The 19,401-nt window shown below is 40.1% G+C and overlaps 1 protein-coding gene across 1 annotated transcript; it reads left to right on the forward strand.

Moving 5' to 3' along the window:
- Positions 1 to 8,964: 8,964 nt before the first annotated feature.
- Positions 8,965 to 11,575, forward strand: arf6b (ADP-ribosylation factor 6b). The gene is made up of 2 exons (XM_039786733.1): positions 8,965 to 9,099; positions 9,364 to 11,575. The coding sequence occupies exon 2, from the start codon at positions 10,018 to 10,020 to the stop codon at positions 10,543 to 10,545; it is 528 nt and encodes a 175-aa protein (XP_039642667.1). The 5' UTR covers positions 8,965 to 9,099; positions 9,364 to 10,017; the 3' UTR covers positions 10,546 to 11,575.
- Positions 11,576 to 19,401: the final 7,826 nt, after the last annotated feature.

The raw sequence follows: 19,401 nt of genomic DNA on the forward strand, positions 1-19,401 counted from the left end.
AGACAAAGAAAGCAACGTGTGAACAGTAAGATTTTTTGCTGTATTAATGAGATGTTTTTGGTCAGTATGTACATCAGTGGAGAGGGTGATGTGGAAAAAACGCCAAACAAAAACTAACTAACAGAACTATTTTTGACCAGTTTTTAACCATTCACTCTACTTCTGCTATGCATGGCAACGGTGTGTTATACTTAGCAACCGTCTGTTTTCAAGAAATAACAGACCGCAGAATGCCTTAGAATTCAACCAAGCCTTGTAATAAAATCAAATAATAAAAATGAATTAAGGCATTCTGCGGTCTGTTATTTCTTGATAACAGACCATTGTTAAGTATAACACACCGTTGTCATGTTCACTCTGTTCCATAGACCATATACAGTGGGGATACACTGCCGGTTTTGCAGGTTTTCCAACTTGTCTGTAATTTTTATCATATATTTTCTATATAATGGACCAAAATGGACTAATTTATTGGCCTGATTCCCAACCAAGATTTAGAATCACTTGAGAGGGTGGGGGTGGGGGGTAGACATGTTTGTTCAAGACATGTAACTGTATTTCTTTGTATTTCTCTGTTATGTTGTGAAAACAATAAAAAGAATGTTGGTAAAAAAAAAAAAGTAACTAAGTATATAACAATACTGTACTTGAGTTTTTAAGGTACTTGTACTTGACCTGAGTTTTTCTATTTTATGCTACTTTATGTTTCTACCTCACTACATTTCAGAGGGAAATATTGTACGTGTTTACATGTGTGTAGGCCTACATTAAAATTAAATTAATGCTTCCACTAATTATAAAACAATAATATCAATAGACATTGTTCTAAAATGGGACATTCTGCATAATGAGTACTTTTACTTTTTGTACTTATATTGTATTGCTAATACTTTTGTATTTTTTTCTTGAGTAATATTTTGAATGCATGACTTTTACTTGTAACAGAGTATTTTTACACTGTGGTACTGCTACTTTTACTTCAGTGAAATATCTCAGTACTTCTTCCACCACTGCTTACGTTTATCTTACACATTTATGTTGTGTATTTAAGCTGTACCACACCATGATATACATTATTTATTTTTTATTGATTTTTCATGAGTAAGTCCACAGTGTAATGTTAGGCTGTTGCTGAGTTATAGTTTATCATTATTATCACTCATGTAGTTATTATTAAAAATAGCAATTAATAATTTTTCCATCTAATTTATTTATGCTTGCCCCTTTGAGGGTTAAGAGGGAGATTAAAACAGGAAGAACACGAGGATAAGACAAAGAAAGCAACGTGTGAACAGTAAGGTTTTTTGCTGTATTAATGAGATGTTTTTGGTCAGTATGTACATCAGTGGAGTGGGTGATGTGGAAAAAAAAGCCAAACAAAAACTAACTAACAGAACTATTTTTGACCAGTTTTTTTTTCTACTTCTGCTATGCATGGCAACGGTGTGTTATACTTAGCAACCGTCTGTTTTCAAGAAATAACAGACCGCAGAATGCCTTAGAATTCAACCAAGCCTTGTAATAAAATCCATTATTACATGGCTTGCTTGAATTCTAATGTAGAATGCGGTCTGTTATTTCTTGATAACAGACCGCTGCTAAGGATAACACACCGTTGCCATGCAAAAGCAGAGCGTTGCCATGGACGCAGTTCTGTTCACTCTGGAGGACAGCTATCAATCAATCCGCTGAAAGAAGTCCGGATAATATAGCCTATCAGCTGTGGCAAAAAGTGGGGAAACGTGGAGCAACTTCTGTCCTCCAAGCAATGACAGCAGATCTGATGAGCGTCTATCGCTAGTATCTTTCTATACCGTCTATGATCGCTAGCTACGCAGTAACAGCCGTAGGGACAACAACGCTAATTAGTTATCTTACATTGCAACTTGTTTAACGTTAACTTACAGGTGTGTCAACATGCAGCGGCTCTGCAAAAAGGAAACGAGATGAATGAGGACATAAACGTCCACATAAATATTCCCAAAGAAGCCATTCACCGTGTCTCACTTCACCGTCAACAGAAATGTTCAGTTTACTGTAAATTAGAGCAGCCGATAGCCCGCTAGCTCACTACAACGCTTCAGCTAATGTTGTGTCAATTCCTGCAGTGATTAAAACAGCAGCTGGGTCATTTGTCCACCACGGCAGCACCCCATAAAATATACGGCTACTACCACAGCCCGTAAGGTGGTGTTGAGTAGCTAGACGAAGGATTGCATTACAGAGTTTTTACGTTGCTATGGACGCAGGATTCCAACCGTAGAGACGGAACGGACTATTTTCTCTAGTGGAAGCAATACAATCGTATTTAAATCAATAAACTTCCATTTAAATCTATATTTTGTCAAGTTATTAGTCAAATTATTGATTTATTTGGTAAGTAGCCATGTAATAAGCGGGATAATGTAGAGCGAGGCGGTTGTTATAGCGAATACAACCCCGACAGGGTGATCAGGAGGCATTCTGCGGTCTGTTATGTAAGGGTTAATGCCCGACGAGGTGTCCATTGTCAGGTATTAATGGACGATGGCGAGGCGTGCGCGTCGGACGGTTGTCTCCGCCGAAGTCCATTAATACCTGACAATGGACACCTCGAAGGGCATTAACCCGCTTATACCATGGTCACTTCCCAAATAACATATTTTTAAAACATTAGTTCATATTTTAATTAGTTTTACAATCGAAATCTAAAGTTTATCCAAACAATAACTCCGTTTCCCTGGTTACGCCTGATTGTTTGACTAATACCTGGAACAATCATTCCCATCCATCAGGTTCTTATGCAATGCAAACGTTGTTCTCTCCACCAGGAATTAGGAAGAACCTTAGATACGACTTGCCTCCCTTAGCAACCGGAGATATTTATATAGTCCACTCAGCTGATAGAACCCTTCAGTTTAGCTACGAGCCAGAAAGCTAGCTAACGCTATGCTAGCAAGATCCAAAGTCAATAACATTGTGTACAGTTGGCAATCAGTAAAAATAATTTGACAGTATGTTGAACAACAAGACAAGCTAGCTATCCTGCCATGTCATTGTCCCCAAAACAATATAACGACTTTTACGAAGAATTTGATCCGCGATGTGTAACGTTACTGTCGGCTGCAGCGGCGCAGCCTGAAGCAGCGACCTGAACAGTGAACGGGATGTAACGTTATTCGCTGTGAAACAAAGTCAGTCCAGAGGGCCAGTAGAACTTACTTCTTGCAGCCTGTGTGTTTTAGCGCCATCCTGTGGTGTTCAGAGGACGAGTTGGAAATAATAAATCCACATTTCCTTATTGATTTAATGTAACGCATTAATTTAGAACAGTAAACAGTCAGTTTCACCGAACTCCTTTAGTAGGTGTCCTATATCACTTTTTAATGGACACCCTGCAGCCAATCAGAATCGAGTATTCACCCAGACCATGGTATAATTCTTGATAACAGACCGTTGTTAAGTATAACACACCGTTGTCATGTTCACTCTGTTCCATAGACCATATACAGTGGGGAGAACAAGTATTTGATAGACTGCCGGTTTTGCAGGTTTTCCTACTTGTCTGTAATTTTTATCATATATTTTCTATATAATGGACCAAAATGGACTAATTTATTGGCCTGATTCCAAGGTACACTTCAACTGTGGGAGACGGAATGTAAAACAAAAATCCAGAAAATCACATTGTATGATTTTTAAATAATTAATTTTCATTTTATTGAATGACATAAGTATTTGATCACCTACCAACCAGTAAGAATTCCATCTCTCACAGACCTTTAGTTTTTCTTTAAGAAGCCCTCCTGTTCTCCACTCAATACCTGTATTAACTGCACCTGTTTGAACTCGTCACCTGTATAAAAGAAACCTGTCCACACACTCAATCAAACAGACTCCAACCTCTCCACAATGGCCAAGACCAGAGAGCTGTGTAAGGACATCAGGGATAAAATTGTAGACCTGCACAAGGCTGGGATGGGCTACAGGACAATAGGCAAGCAGCTTGGTGAGAAGGCAACAACTGTTGGCGCAATTATTAGAAAATGGAAGAAGTTCAAGATGACGGTCAATCTCCCTCGGTCTGGGGCTCCATGCAAGATCTCACCTCGTGGGGCATCAATGATCATGAGGAAGGTGAGGGATCAGCCCAGAACTACACGGCAGGACCTGGTCAATGACCTGAAGAGAGCTGGGACCACAGTCTCAAAGAAAACCATTAGTAACACACTACACCGTCATGGATTAAAAATCCTGCAGCGCATGCAAGGTCCCCCTGCTCAAACCAGCGCATGTCCAGGCCCGTCTGAAGTTTGCCAATGACCATCTGGATGATCCAGAGGAGGAATGGAAGAAGGTCATGTGGTCTGATGAGACAAAAATAGAGCTTTTTGGTCTAAACCCACCCCCCGGGGGGGGGAAAAAAAAAAAAAAAAAACCCCCCCAAGAACACCATCCCAACCGTGAAGCATGGAGGTGGAAACATCATTCTTTGGGGATGCTTTTCTGCAAAGGGGACAGGACGATTACACCGTATTGAGGGGAGGATGGATGGGGCCATTATCGCGAGATCTTGGCCAACAACCTCCTTCCCTCAGTAAGAGCAGTGAAGATGGGTCGTGGCTGGGTCTTCCAGCATGACAACGACCCGAAACACACAGTCATGGCAACTAAGGAGTGGCTCCGTAAGAAGCATCTCAAGGTCCTGCAGTGGCCTAGCCAGTCTCCAGACCTGAACCCAATAGAAAATCTTTGGAGGGAGCTGAAAGTCCATATTGCCCAGCAACAGCCCCAAAACCTGAAGGATCTGGAGAAGGTCTATATGGAGGAGTGGGCCAAAATCCCTGCTGCAGTGTGTGCAAACCTGGTCAAGAACTACAGGAAACGTATGATCTCTGTAATTGCAAACAAAGGTTTCTGTACCAAATATTAAGTTCTGCTTTTCTGATGTGTCAAATACGTATGTCATGCAATAAAATGCTAATTAATTACTTAAAAATCATACAATGTGATTTTCTGGATTTTTGTTTTAGATTCCGTCACTCACAGTTGAAGAGTACCTATGATAAAAATTACAGACTTCTACATGCTTTGTAAGTGGGAAAACCTGCAAAATCTGCAGTGTATCAAATACTTGTTCTCCCCACTGTATACAGTCTATGCCAAAGACTAAATATTAGTAAATATGAATTAGTGGTCTATATAGAACAGAGGAACACTAGCCAAGCCAACATAGACTTCATAATGTTCCCAACATTTTCTCTTCAAAGACCACCCCGCCACACACACACAGACACTCCACAAGGAGAGCACACATTACATCTATTTTCAAATCTTTACACTGGTTATGTTAGTTTTCGTATTGATTTTAAAATTCTTTTTCTAGTTTATGAGGCACTAAATGGCCCAGCACCAGACTATATCTCAACAAATGCTTTTATTTTATGAACCAGTAAGGCCCCTCAGATCCTCCAACTCTTCCCTTTCAGCTGCATTAAAAATTAACTAAATTAAAAACTTATCAGCAAAATGTTACCTGCAAGTCCTCACCTGATACTGCCTGGTATGCATTTTATTGATAGGCAAGGCAAGGCAATTTTATTTATATAGCACATTTCAGCACAAGGCAACTCAAAGTGCTTTACACAAAACATCAATCATTAAAGAACAAAGAGCAAAATAGGGATTAAAATAAGAATACAAATATTAATGAATACAAATTTAATACCATATAAGATACATAAATAAAAATGTAGTTCAGTACAACAGTTAATATGAGAATAAAAATCCAAAAATAAAATTTACAATTCTGTTTTAAAATGTTATACGAAATAAAATACAAGAATAAAAATTCACTGTTCGGTAAAAGAATTACAAAAGCATCATCAAAAGGAAAGGTCTTCAGCCTTGATTTAAAAGAGCTGAGAGTTGGGGCAGATCTGCAGTTTTCTGGTATTTTGTTCCAGATATGTGGAGCATAAAAACTGAACGCTGCTTCTCCCTGTTTAGTTCTGACTCGGGACCACGAGCAGACCTGTTCCAGACGACCTGAGAGGTCTGGGTGGTTCATAATGCACTAACAGATCGGAGATATATTTTGGTCCTAAGCCATTTAGGGATTTATAAACCAGCATGAGTATTTTGAAATCAATTCTTTGAGGCACAGGAAGCCAATGTAAAGTCTTTAGAATCGGAGTGATATGATCCACTTTTTTTGTCCTAGTGAGAACTCTGGCTGCAGAATTCTGAATCAGCTGCAGTTGTCTAATTAGTTTTTTAGGAAGACCTGTAAGGACGCCGTTACAGTAGTCAAGTCTACTAAAGATAAAAGCATGGACAAGTTTTTCCAAATGCTGCTGAGACATAAGTCCTCTAATCCTTGATATATTCTAAGATGGTAATAGGCTGATTTTGTTATTGTCTTAATGTGACTGTTAAAATTCAGGTCCGAGTCCATGACAACACCAAGATTTGTTGCTTTGTCTGTTGTTTTTAACAGGGCCATTTGAAGCTGTGCACTGACTTTCAGTTTCTCTTCTTTTGCTCCAAAAACAACCACCTCAGTTTTTTCTTCATTTAACTGAAGAAAATTTTGGCACATCCAGTTGTTGATTTGTTCAATGCAATTAGTCAGTTTTCATATTGGACTATAGTCCCCTGGTGTTAAAGTTATATAAAGATAGACCTTATATATCAGATCAACCATTGTTCTTTAGTTTACAGATGTTACGCAAGTGAGAAGCATTCTGATGTTGCTATTACTTGAAGTTTCAGGTGGAACAGGGCAAGTCATAACTGGATGCTGGACGATCACCCTTGTGGGCCATGCCATATCCCTCCCCCCCGCCTGAAAATTGCACTACCCATACTGTTCTATTTATTTATTTACAAATGTACATACTGTAATTACACCTATACATAGCCATATTCTATTGGTCTTCATACTACTCATCCTGCACATACACTTATTCTTACTACTCTTATAACATTACCATGCTGCATGGTGGCCCAGTGGTTTGCACTGTGGCCTCACAGCAATAAGGTTCTGGGTTCAAATCCAGATTGTTCCAGGCCTTTCTGTGTGAAGTTTGCATGTTCTCCCCATGTTTGCGTGGGTTTCCCCCACCATCAAAAACATGTATGAGGTTCTCCAGTCAGTGTCCTTCATTAAGGCACTGGCTCAGATCTGGAGTTGGTCCCTGGGCGCTGTGATTGGCTGCCCACTGCTCTCTTGAGGTTAAATGCAGAGAATGAATTTCACATATGTGTATATGTGACAATAAAGTACCTTTACACTGTACATATCTGTCTATATGGTTCATATTTATTGTTTTTCTTATTATATATTCTGCTAATACATATATATATTATACTTACTACTATTATAATGTCATTGATACTACATTGCACATATCAGTACATGTTCATATTACATAGCCATATTTATTCTGCTCTTATAACACTGCAATATATTTATTGTCCTGCCTATGCACCACCTGTCTATACTTGTATATCATATTGCACTTTTCTGCTTTTTTTGCACTTCTGGTTGTCTTTGTACTTGTACGCTGCACAATGACAATAAAGTTGAATCTAATCTAATCTAATATACTGTATATACATATTATGACAGTTATTGTCTTAATTATTTTCATAATGATTCTTACAGTTTTATATTATGATTGATATTGTTTTAAACATTTTAATTGTTTTTTTTAATATATTGTATTCATTTTTTATTTATCTTAATAATTGGTCTCTAAATCCATTTATATATTTTTCTCTTATTACTCCTTTATCTTATCTAATGTTTTTCAATCACTGTTCAGCAATTTGAATTGCATTTTGTCATGTTTGAAAGGTGCTATATAATACTTGATTGATTGATTGATTGATTGATTGATTGATGACAAATGAGGTATTAAATACAATCTACACCTCATGCTGCAAAGCATCCTGAATTTACCTGCAAAGGTATTGCCACTGGACAAGTGGTGGGGTCCACACATGGTCTTCAGCTGTTGGATTCTGCTAAGGTGTCAAATGGCAATACCTTTGCAGGCACTTTAGCAGAATCCAACAGGTGGAGCCTAAGTGTGGACCGATGTAAAGGAACTGCCACTGTACACACATTTAAAGACAGCTTAGGCTTCAGAGTTATTTTTTAAATGCCTTTCTCCACATTTCCTTATTGTTAGATGACAAAGAGATATACATTACAGTCTACTCTTCAAGCTGAATAATGTACCAATTATATATTTCTGTGATGATGGGAAATTTCCTTGAGAGTTGGTGGAAACCTGTGTCCACTGTAAGGTATTGACATCGGACACAGATTTGACAGCTTAGACTTGAGGCTTGTTTTTGACCTGTTTCTGACATTTGTTTCAATTTCTACTGATTATTAAATGACATTACATTAGGATACCCAACTTTGGCACTGTGGAGGAATGCTAGTTATTAGTGTTTGCCGATAAAAAGATGTTGCTATTATCCACATGTCTGTATGCTGCCAGCAACAAAATTGACATCCCTCGTCAAAACAGACAAAAGGAAATGCACAAAATGATTGGTACATGGGACTGACTGAATTTAGGTAGCCTATAACTGCCACAAGGGGGGGATGTTACCCTTTACATACATAGAGAGTCACTAGACAAATTAAAACATTAACGTTAGATACTGAAAATATTACTAATTGTACTAATGTATTTCCATCAATATGTAATTAAAATGTTTTCATATTTAATGTGGTAATTCAAAAGACACAAAATTGTAACAGTTTAGAATAAATCAAAACGCTACATTCTAACAATACTTGTTATGTATAACGTTAACTAATAACTAGCTAGCTAGATCCACGGTGTACAAATAAATAACGTCACATTTTATTTTCTGCCAGTTTGGGTATTTCATTGTTTATGCTAGGAGTCGTGGATACCCCAGACAGTGAGAGCTGTACTAGTAGGCAGCAGCAGCAGCTGAATGAAGTAGAAGAGAGGAAGTGGCGGTTAATGCAGCTCCACACCTTTCCGGTGTAGCAGCACTGCGACCAGCTCGCCTTAAAGGAGAAAGACGAGAGCTGGGTGTATTAATCGAGACAGGAGGGGGAGATAGGAGGTAAAATACTTATATTTCTTAAGTGCTCAACTTAGAAAGATGTGAGCCAAACATTGTGTCACTGCCGCACGTATTTTCTATCCAGATATGATTAGTTTGCAAGAGCTAACTACCGTTATCTAGTTAGCTCAAGGCTAGCTTGCTAGTCAACGAGCTAGCTAATGTTAGCTTGCTATGGCTAGCCCTCTTTAGCAGCCATGAGCGGTAACGTTAGCTAGCTTGCTAATTTGGCATGTCTGACCCTCCTCCTAAATCTCTTTTCAGGGGGATAAGAAGCGGAGTTCCATGAGTGGCTACATGTGTTACTGAGTCACCGAGGATTTTGTTTCGAAGACGTCCCTTACAGCACGTTAAAGTTACCCGGCGCGACGCTTGATGGACTAGCCGCAGAAAGCTGCTTTTCTCCTCCGGCAGCGGTGAAGAGAACAAGGGCGCACCCGATGAGGAGGACCGGACACCAGAAGGAACTCACAAGTACCGCGGCTTTTTCGGGGCCTTATATACACACCGTGTCTGCCCTCTGCAGTTTTTAATCGCCACGGCCTGTCTCTGTCACGCAGCTTCATGTTGATTTGGGCAACAAAATGAACGTCCTGCAACAGCTGCTGCCAAGTTCTTAGCTAGTCTAACCGTGCCATGTTGTGTATAGGCCCTGGAAACATTGTGATACTCTGAACATAAATGTCCCAGCACTTCATAGGACGCACAGACTTTCATGTAAAACGCCTTTAGGTACTATGTGTTAGGTTTTAACATGAGTGTGCATTTTTGACTTTTCGCTCCACATATGCTCTTCACTGAGTCATGTTTTCACAAGTTAGCCCATAAACGGAAGCTATAGTCAAAGTGAATAATCATCAGCACGGTATCGGACATTTTTCTCGTTAGGAACAAAGTATTTATGCACAATAGTTCAAAATGGGGAAAGTGCTGTCTAAAATATTTGGCAACAAGGAGATGAGAATATTAATGCTTGGACTTGATGCTGCTGGAAAGACAACAATCCTTTACAAACTGAAACTCGGACAGTCTGTCACCACAATCCCCACAGTCGGCTTCAACGTGGAGACTGTCACCTACAAAAATGTCAAGTTCAACGTCTGGGATGTTGGAGGGCAAGATAAGATTCGTCCTCTGTGGCGACACTACTACACAGGCACCCAAGGGTTAATTTTCGTGGTGGATTGCGCGGACAGGGATCGCATCGACGAGGCTAGGCAGGAACTCCACCGCATCATTAATGACCGGGAGATGAGGGATGCCATCATCTTGATTTTCGCCAATAAGCAAGACCTTCCTGATGCCATGAAGCCACACGAAATCCAAGAGAAGCTCGGATTGACCCGCATCAGAGATAGGAATTGGTATGTTCAGCCCTCCTGTGCGACCACAGGTGATGGACTGTATGAGGGCTTGACATGGCTAACTTCAAATTACAAATCTTAATGATTGAGTGCTGACTGTTTTAGGTCAAAACTATAATAACGTTGCAAGTAACAAATAACTTCTCAAAATGAGTATGGTTAAGAAAAAATTGATTATCTCCCTTTTTATTTTAATACTACGTTTACCCATTGACTAATTTATCTTTAACTGGGGTCGCTGGCTTAAATATGCCTGTTCTCTGTAGCAGGCCTATATCACATTCATTGTCTTGGGGCTTGCTTGATGAATATTAAATGAATTGGTCCTAATGTTAAAGCCACAGAGATCACCACCTTTGCCTATTCTTTTCCCTGTTTTGTATGATTTTTCTAATGAAGCTGAAGTTTTTCTTATCGTCATTCTTGGATTAAAACTTGTTTCAGGGTTCTTCAGTCTCTGGTGCATTGAACTTGGATCTTTTTTTTTTTTTTTCTTCTTCTGAGGTGAGATCTTTAAAGTCATGTAGCATACTAGAAGGACTTTGACATTTGTTTTAACACAGTACTGTGATGAAAAGTATTTCTTCTCAATGGTATTGACTGCTGCAAGGGGGAGGGGGAAAAAAATCACAACAGCTTATATTTCATAGTCATGTCTTGACATCAGAGAAACCAAATTACTTCAGATATGTTTTGTTACACCTCCCAGTCCCCTTATGTGGGTCTTGATTGTGCTGAATATTCAACAAACAGGCCTCCAGTAACTCTTAAACATGCTTGTTGGGATGCATTTTTGATTTTGGGTAACACATAGTCAGTTGACTCAATCTTTCCAAAGGAATGTCATTCAGCTCTGAGCTCTCTCAATCTGATACCACAGTTGATTAGTCTCGGTCTTGGGACATTATATGATAGCCTATATCTGTAGCATGAGTACGAAAGTACAGTAACCCTACATCAGAGTCCATCTGTTGTGCAGTCAGAGGGAGCCGTTTACTGGTGAAATGTTGAAGACACCCTGTGGTGCAGCTCTTACTCTTATTTTGACTGGGGAAACCATGTACAGAGCAATGTCATTGTAATGTCTTATTAAAAAAGTGATTTTAAATCTGTTATGTCTGTTTGTTTGGTTTTTCAAGGATTAACGGCAGTTATTGTGACTAGGCCTGTGTGAGTATCTTACTATATAAACAGTGTTTCAAGAATTCGCATATTTCAAAGCAGAAGTCAGTGGCAGTGTTAACATTTCTTTGGGTTTAGTTATATTGGGCAGATTCTTCACAAAGAGTTTATGTCCACCCTTAGACTAAGTTTCTGGCCTCAATTGCCTTGCCAGTAAATGGGGGGAAAATGTACAAAACAGGAAGTCCAACCGCTGGTCTTTTTGGAACAACAACAGAGCCACAATATAGTTTGCATGAGAGTTGGAGGGACAGTGGAGATATACAGCTGAATGTGAATTCTTTTTGAATGTTGCATGTTGGTGGCGAGCCATAGTGGAGTTGAAGCTGAGCTGTCAGCTCTAACTTCCTGAGTGTGCTTTTGTTGGGACTGGCATTAAAAAGCGAGTCGCAGTTCTTTTCACTCAGTGAGAATGATGTCTGTTGACTAATGCAGGGATGGTGTTGAGAAAGGGAAATGTAATAGGATAAAAATGTGAGTTATGAGTTGCCTGTGAAGACACACTGGTTGCTAATGAGACCATTTATTGCACTTCTCAAAAGAACGAGCCACTCACAACTAGGGATGCACCGATCTGACTTTTTCAGTCCAAATACCGACGCCTGGGCTTTTGTGTATCTGTCGATACCCGATACCGATCTGGTACCGTTGTTGAATTAATAATACACTGTATACCTTTCACCTTATACCTTCCTTCCACCATGTGGAAGAGACCAAAGGGACCAGACTTTCCTAACTAAACATTACTTTCCTAACTAAGACAAAATAACATATAGTATTGAATTCTTATTTATTTGTAAACTCAACTCTTCCAGCATGCGATACACGTGCGACAGGGGAAAAAAAAACTAACAACTGGATCGGCCCGTGGATCTGTTAATTTTTTCGATCCCTGATCCAGCTATTTTGTCAATACCGGGACAGATATCCAATCTTAATATCGGATCGGTGCACCCCTGCTCATAACCATGTGTTTCACTCTTTTTCACATAATCATGGGCATAGTGAGTGTGTAATAATGACAATACTACAGCCATTATGTGTATTTATATAACCTTATAAAAGTTTATGTGATCTCTTCACAATCTATGGAGAGTTTTCAACATTCTAGGAAGATGGTGTCTGTATTATTACCCTTTTCTACTCTGCTAAAATACAGACCTCATTTAATTATTGCTGCTGCTGAATAATCATTTCAGTAAAATATGACTTTGATAGTTGAATTTGTCAGTTCAACTGTTTACTAGTAGACACAGTGAAAGAATGTTTTGAGTTTTTCATTCAAGCTGATTAACGTGTGTTTGCCCTCCTGGCAAAGACAGGATTAATGGTGACAAATGGTCTGACTACTGTGTTTCGGGCTACAGAAGATTAGTTAGTGTTATTCTGCATATTTTAGTATTTTTCCACTCAGCATACTGAAGGGCACTGTTTCCTGTGTTACACATCCACATAAAAACCGGTACTATGTAAGTTGTTCAAAAAGCACAGAGTTTCAGCACACTGTCTTCAAGCATACAAGGAAAGTATTTGCAGCATTCACTGACAATCAGACACTGTATCCTACATGTGTCTGCAGCCACAAGTGTTTGACTGTATAATCACGGTGGCATTGGCTGTCTGGAATATCATCTGGTGCTTAGCAAGTTGCTGTAGAGGCCTCAGGATGTTTGCTTTAGCACCACAGAGGTTTCCGTCACACAGGTCAGGTGACGTAGACAGATATGGCTCCACTGCCACAGAAGATCTTCAGCACAACCCACACACCTCTCGCAGCTGTGATTTAAATGCTCGATTACAAAAAAAGGGTCTATAATTGAAATGATCAGCCACAAACAAAGCAAGTCGAGAACGTAGCCAAGCTTCTGAGGGTATTTGTAAATACTTGTTTTCAGTGACAGCTTGGTCAAGGGCCTCCATTAGATGCTGATGGCAGTTTAATTGGGCTGTAATGGCCACTTTGGTTCCCACCACTTCATTACAACCATATGATCCTCACAGCTTTATTGGTAAGACTGGGGCCCCTGGGGGCAAGGACAGAGACTGTAAGCAATGTTTTATGACTTCTCCTCTGTAAAGATGAGACCCCCTGGCCCTTCTGTCAACTCCCTCTGTGCTCGGCTGGAATTCCTTACACTTCCTGAGAGGAAAGGTCATAGAAGAAAGCTCATTAATAAGAGCTTCTTGAAATAGGTCTCATTCTTCATGCTTAAGAAGTCTTAGACTGTTCAGCTTTTGCAAAGGTGGGGTTGAATATGATTGTGTTCACTACAGCACAGCAACATGTTCATTTAGCATCTCACAAACCAAAAGCTTACTTCATATTCATAACTCATTGGTGTCATCATTCACAATGCAAAATGGCAAATTACCTAAAATACTTCCACTGGTTTGCACAAGAATGTCTATGACAGATTTGTCTTAGTTGGCCAAAATGCCTGTTTGTTGGGTTGGGTACTATGACAACGACGTGATGGGATGTCTGCCAGTGTGGCCTGGTTTTTTTCCGGTATCACATAGGTGGCTAACTGTGCTGCAAGTTTCCAGTTAGTTCCTCTATTCGACATAGAAAGAGGAAGGGTGGGAAGAAATCGAAAGAGACTCCACTCTCTGTGAGCAAAATTCTGCAATATAGAAACACACCTTTTTCCCCTTTGTCACGATGGCAGCTCGTCATACTCGCCCTTCATTAGTCAACTAACAAAGATTTAAAACAGCATCAGGAAAAACTGTGGTGAGTGGTATTACCGCTGGTCATTACATGCCTACAAACCTAGCATGAGTTATGTTTGTGGTTTTAAGGGGTGTGGTGTGTCTTCCTCACTTGTCTTCACTTCCCTTTTAACTACAGCTGCATGGTAACATTTGCGCAGGTAGCACAAATGTAATAGTCCTTTCTGACTGGGGGTTGTGAATATAGTCATCGCTGGTTTAATGTTGGCCTACAGTTCAACAGCCAGCCACACCCAGCTGGATAATCACTGTAGGGTTTGAAATGCCTGCAGATACAGATATTCTTGTGCACATTGGCGAACACTATTACTAAAGCGGTTTATTTATCTGCCAAATGGTAGGATGGAACACCTACTCCAAGCCATAGCTTACACAGCTTAGTTCAAGGACAGTAAAAAAAACGCCTTTTTGGTTATGAAACTTATCTCTGTCCTCTGCACCTTCAGTATCCCTTTTCAAATGAGCTGTTGAACAATAAACTCACAGAGCTCAGTGTAAAACATGTACGGAAGTGGCTGAAAGTTGTTTCAGGTTTCCTGCTGAGGTTAATGCTCTTGAATGCCACACTACATGCAAACCCCTATTTCCTTTTTACACAGATGCACTCCTTTCTGTTTATATTGTTGGTGTGATTTAAGTTTGTTTTGACTGCAAGTGTGTCGGTGCAGGTTTTATTCATAAACAGTCTAAAAAAATGTGCTATGGTTTTTATAGGGGTTATGCTGTGGTATAGGTCAGCTAAATAAGTTTGAGAATGTGAGACTGTGAAGTCCAAGGTGCACTCTGGGCATTGGTCCAAAATGCATTCCATTCATATCTGCAACTGAAGGTTACTTGCTGTGGTGAAATTACAAATTCAGAGAACCAGAAAATTATTATGAAAGGCTGGATGTCCACATGACATAACCAATTTGTTTTTTAATGGATAAAGTGCTCATACAAGCATTAACTACATAATTTGAGCCACTAACCATACAGTTTTGTTGGTACAGTCTCACTGGCCTATAATCATGTTGGTTATTCCACTTTAAAAAACCATCCAATCTAAGTCCCATTACATTTTTTTTAAGCCTCAGGGCTTCTATTTATATTCCATTTTGTGAAAACCTAAAATGTGTCCACATGGTTCCTCTTGAGAATTGCAGGATGTTTGCCTCAGCTGTGCGAGAGTGTGAACTAGTTTGTCCCTGGACTCATATGCTGTGTTTTTCCAGCTGTAACACAGAGAGTAAAGAGGATCATAGCTGAGTGTTAACCATCTTGCCTTTAAGATGTAAGCAATGCTAAAGGACAAGGGGGGGTGGGGGTGGCATTATAGATGGTGCTGCAGCTTGAGGTGTCTTGTGTCTCTTGGCTGCGAGGAACAACTTAGTGCATTTGTTTCTAAAGCAAAATGAAACCAATTGGAGGTTTTTGAGATTCAACTTATTCATACAGTATGCAGCAGAGCACTGGCCTATGCCATGTGGCATCTGTAATTTGGCTTTACATAACTTCCTCAACACTCACAGAAACACTGAAGGGTGACTTTAACATCAAAGTATACAGTAACGTAGACAGGAGTCATTCACCCAGCAGCAGTATCCACCAGCCACATGTAATCACTCACAGCCTCCACACGCTGACTGACAAAATGATGATCCATGCAAAGCAACCTCAAAGGCCTCCCTCAGCAGCTTGCTACCACACTGTCGCACTCCATGACTGACTACATTTGTATATCTGACAGGATCACTGTAATTACAGAGGAGACAATGTTTTGAGTGACAGCGTCTCTGGATTTGACAACACCAGCATTGTGCTTTGGAGAAAATCTCACATCTAAGGCAAGTCAGTCCAGATTCAGACTACTGAGAAGTAATGACTCAGGGAAACGCTACACACACATGCTGCACCTCCCTTCTGCTATTTTCTCCTCGGTGCTGGGCCGCCACACATCCTAATGATGACAAATACATCATTGCACTAGAATGCCGGAGGGACAGCAGCCAGTCACAGGCAGTCAAGCCTCCACATAACGAACGGTGGTCTTTCAAGCAAGGGATCAATACACTATTACTGATACCACATTTGAGCCACACTGAATCTATATTTATAGAACCCAAATATATATGCACAATATTCTCACAGTACTGAATTTGTGTCCTCCCTCAACTGCAGCACAGCTGTCGTAATAGCATCCCCGCCCTCCTCATGTTCCCCTGCGGGGGTTTGAGTCAGCATTGTGTTTCTATAAGCTAGTTGTCCCGTTGGGCTTTGCTTCACTGGCACCTTTCCACCTCTTGCTTTAAAATCCACTGAAAAAAAGAGTGCGTTGTTGCATCTTATTATTGGAGATGGGGACAGAGCTGCAAAACAACACTAATCAAATACTCTATTGTAGAATGGAACTCTAGCCTGTTGTCTGTCTGCGGAGCATAAAGTTCAGTGCGGCCCGTTTGTCATGTGAAAGAGAGAAAGATGATCTGTGTGTGTGGAAAGGGAGATAGTGGAGGTGGAGGGTACCTTTGCAGGATGAGAGGAGTCACACATTTATGCAGCCTTCTTCTATTTTTAATCAGCCCAGTTTGATGTCTATTCTTGAGCCACTCCCTAATAGTTAGTGAGAAAATGAGTCTTCCTTTCTGGAACAGTGTCTCTTGGCTCCAGGCAGCGTGAGGATGGTGACACAAAGGATCTTCTGTGTCACTTGGCTGTGATGCAGCAGAGTGGTGCACATCACACAGGCTGCACGGAGTCAGACTCTCGTCCACCCATCTGGTTTGGAGGGGCGCTGCATTGCTCCCTAATGTTTTATTGTTTTAAAAGGACCGGGTGGGGTGATATGCAGATGATTCTCACTATGTTTCGTGTGTAGAAAGTGCAGACTGGCCTGGGGTTGAATTGCACATTAAATCTCAAAGACAACAGTAAGACTAATCACACACAAAAAAAGACAAAACAGCCACAACAAATTCAATCATCATGCCATAATTAATAAACTGTATGTAAATAATAAGCCTGTGTTATAGCAGTGCACTGCATGTTTCCTATGCAGCTATTTATGAGGACTTGAACTGTGTTGTTCGTACTGCAGGTATTCCACAAAGGTAAGAGTTATTTCTACTAATAGCACCATCTGTTGGCAGAAAATGCATGCAGCATGTACGCTACTGTTCAGTAATGATTTTTTATGGTCACCGGAATCAACTGTAATGTGTATATGATAACAGATTAGAGACACCACTGCTTCACTGTGGGCTGTCCTCATTTACTCTGAGCCTCCCTGTATTCCCCTGTAGTGCTAGCCTAATTAGCCAACCACAAGAAGACTATAGCTACCCTATTTTAATTATTTTTGGTTAATATTTAAGGAAGAGAGAGCACCAGAGAGACTGGAAAATAGATTTCTAAATGATTTGACTGGGAGAGAGCTATGGGTGGGCTTGGGCAGGAGGATGAAATGGTGACACAGAATAGAGGAGCTCCCCTCTAATATTCCCAATAACCCCTCTGGGTCCTGTCCCCGCCACACAGGGGGACATGGACTTAATACCAGCTGTGAGTCAAATTAATTAGTTGAACATATCCTGGTCAAAGCCAAAGGATACCTCAATAGTAGGCTGGCTCTGATTGTAGCAGTCCAGCTGCCCCAGGCAGAAATGAGAGGGCAGTGAAGGGCCACAGGGAGTGATTGTCTTAAATGATCCACTGTAGTAATTTTAGTAACTGTAAAAAAGAAGAAAAAAAAGGCCATTAATCTCAATCTATCCCTCTTGTGATAGGTCATATCATCGACCAAGGCCGTCCAGGGTCTCAGGGGTCAGATTGTTAAACTATGATTCAACCCAACCACACAGTCTGTCTCTCTCCATCCTCATACACAGTTTTCACAATCACAGTTGGGATATTGGTTAATAATCTATTAGTGGGACAGGAAGGGTTGTATTTGTTTGTATTTCAGATGAGTTAACTGTCCACAATGTTGTATTTAAATGATTTGGCGTTAAATCTACACAAAGCTAATGCATCTACTTAAAGTTGGATTATGAAGGTACTTGTTTCTGTTTAAATAAAAAATCTAATCAAGAAATATTCACGAGGATGAGGTACAATGCCATCACAGATGTTCCTGCTGTCCAGTTTCAGCAGATGTTAATCAAGGTTAGCTTTGGAGTCCTGGATCCCTATAGAGAAATATTAGGATGGGCATGAGGAGCATCTTATTAATGCATAATCAAACTTGCATTCTTCCATAAAGTGATTTGAGTATCTTATGGGACCTTTAGTGTCAACCCCACCCCATCAACTTCACCATTAATATATTTATTTGGTCTGAGCATTGGAGGCCACCCTGCTCATTACACTACAGCACCGCTGTGTAAACAAAGAGCAGCATGAAAGGCTGTGAGGGGCCCCTGCATGCCTGTGGGAGTACGGGGCGTACTTCATGGTTTATGCTTGAAAAAGAGCCATAATCTTCCAGCTAATCTAGGGCTTGGGGTGGAATTCCCCTCGCATTGAGGGCAAAAGCTTTCAGGAGAGCTAGCAAACACTATGTTGGCCTCAGTTTTAAAATATATATCAATACATATAAACATATGGATTGAGGAATTTTAGTCATGATTTATTTTCCCACCTCTCCCAATGTCGTAAGTTCTAATGTAGTAACAACATTGTCTTCACAACTTAAGTTCATATTTAGTTATGTGATAACAAGCTCGGCCCTCATGATTAATAATCTAATTACAGTTTTATTGCACAGACTAAACATTTACACACATTCAAAAACTTTTTTGGGGGACTTTGACCAACGATTGCCACCTAGTGTTTCAAATGCGCAATGTCTGAATTGACATACCTCATTCACAATTTGAAGAAATCCTGTAAATTATGATGAAAACCACTGACAGCAATTCATGGCCTTTTGTAGCTGCTCATTTCTGGGGGTTAACAATTTCAATCTAACATGTAAAAATTCACATCTATGTATGTTTAATCATGCACAGCAGAACAAAGGGCAGTGCTTAAAAGCAAAAGCACA

The sequence above is a fragment of the Perca fluviatilis genome, chromosome 20 (assembly GCF_010015445.1).
Source record: "Perca fluviatilis chromosome 20, GENO_Pfluv_1.0, whole genome shotgun sequence".
NCBI lineage: Eukaryota > Metazoa > Chordata > Actinopteri > Perciformes > Percidae > Perca > Perca fluviatilis.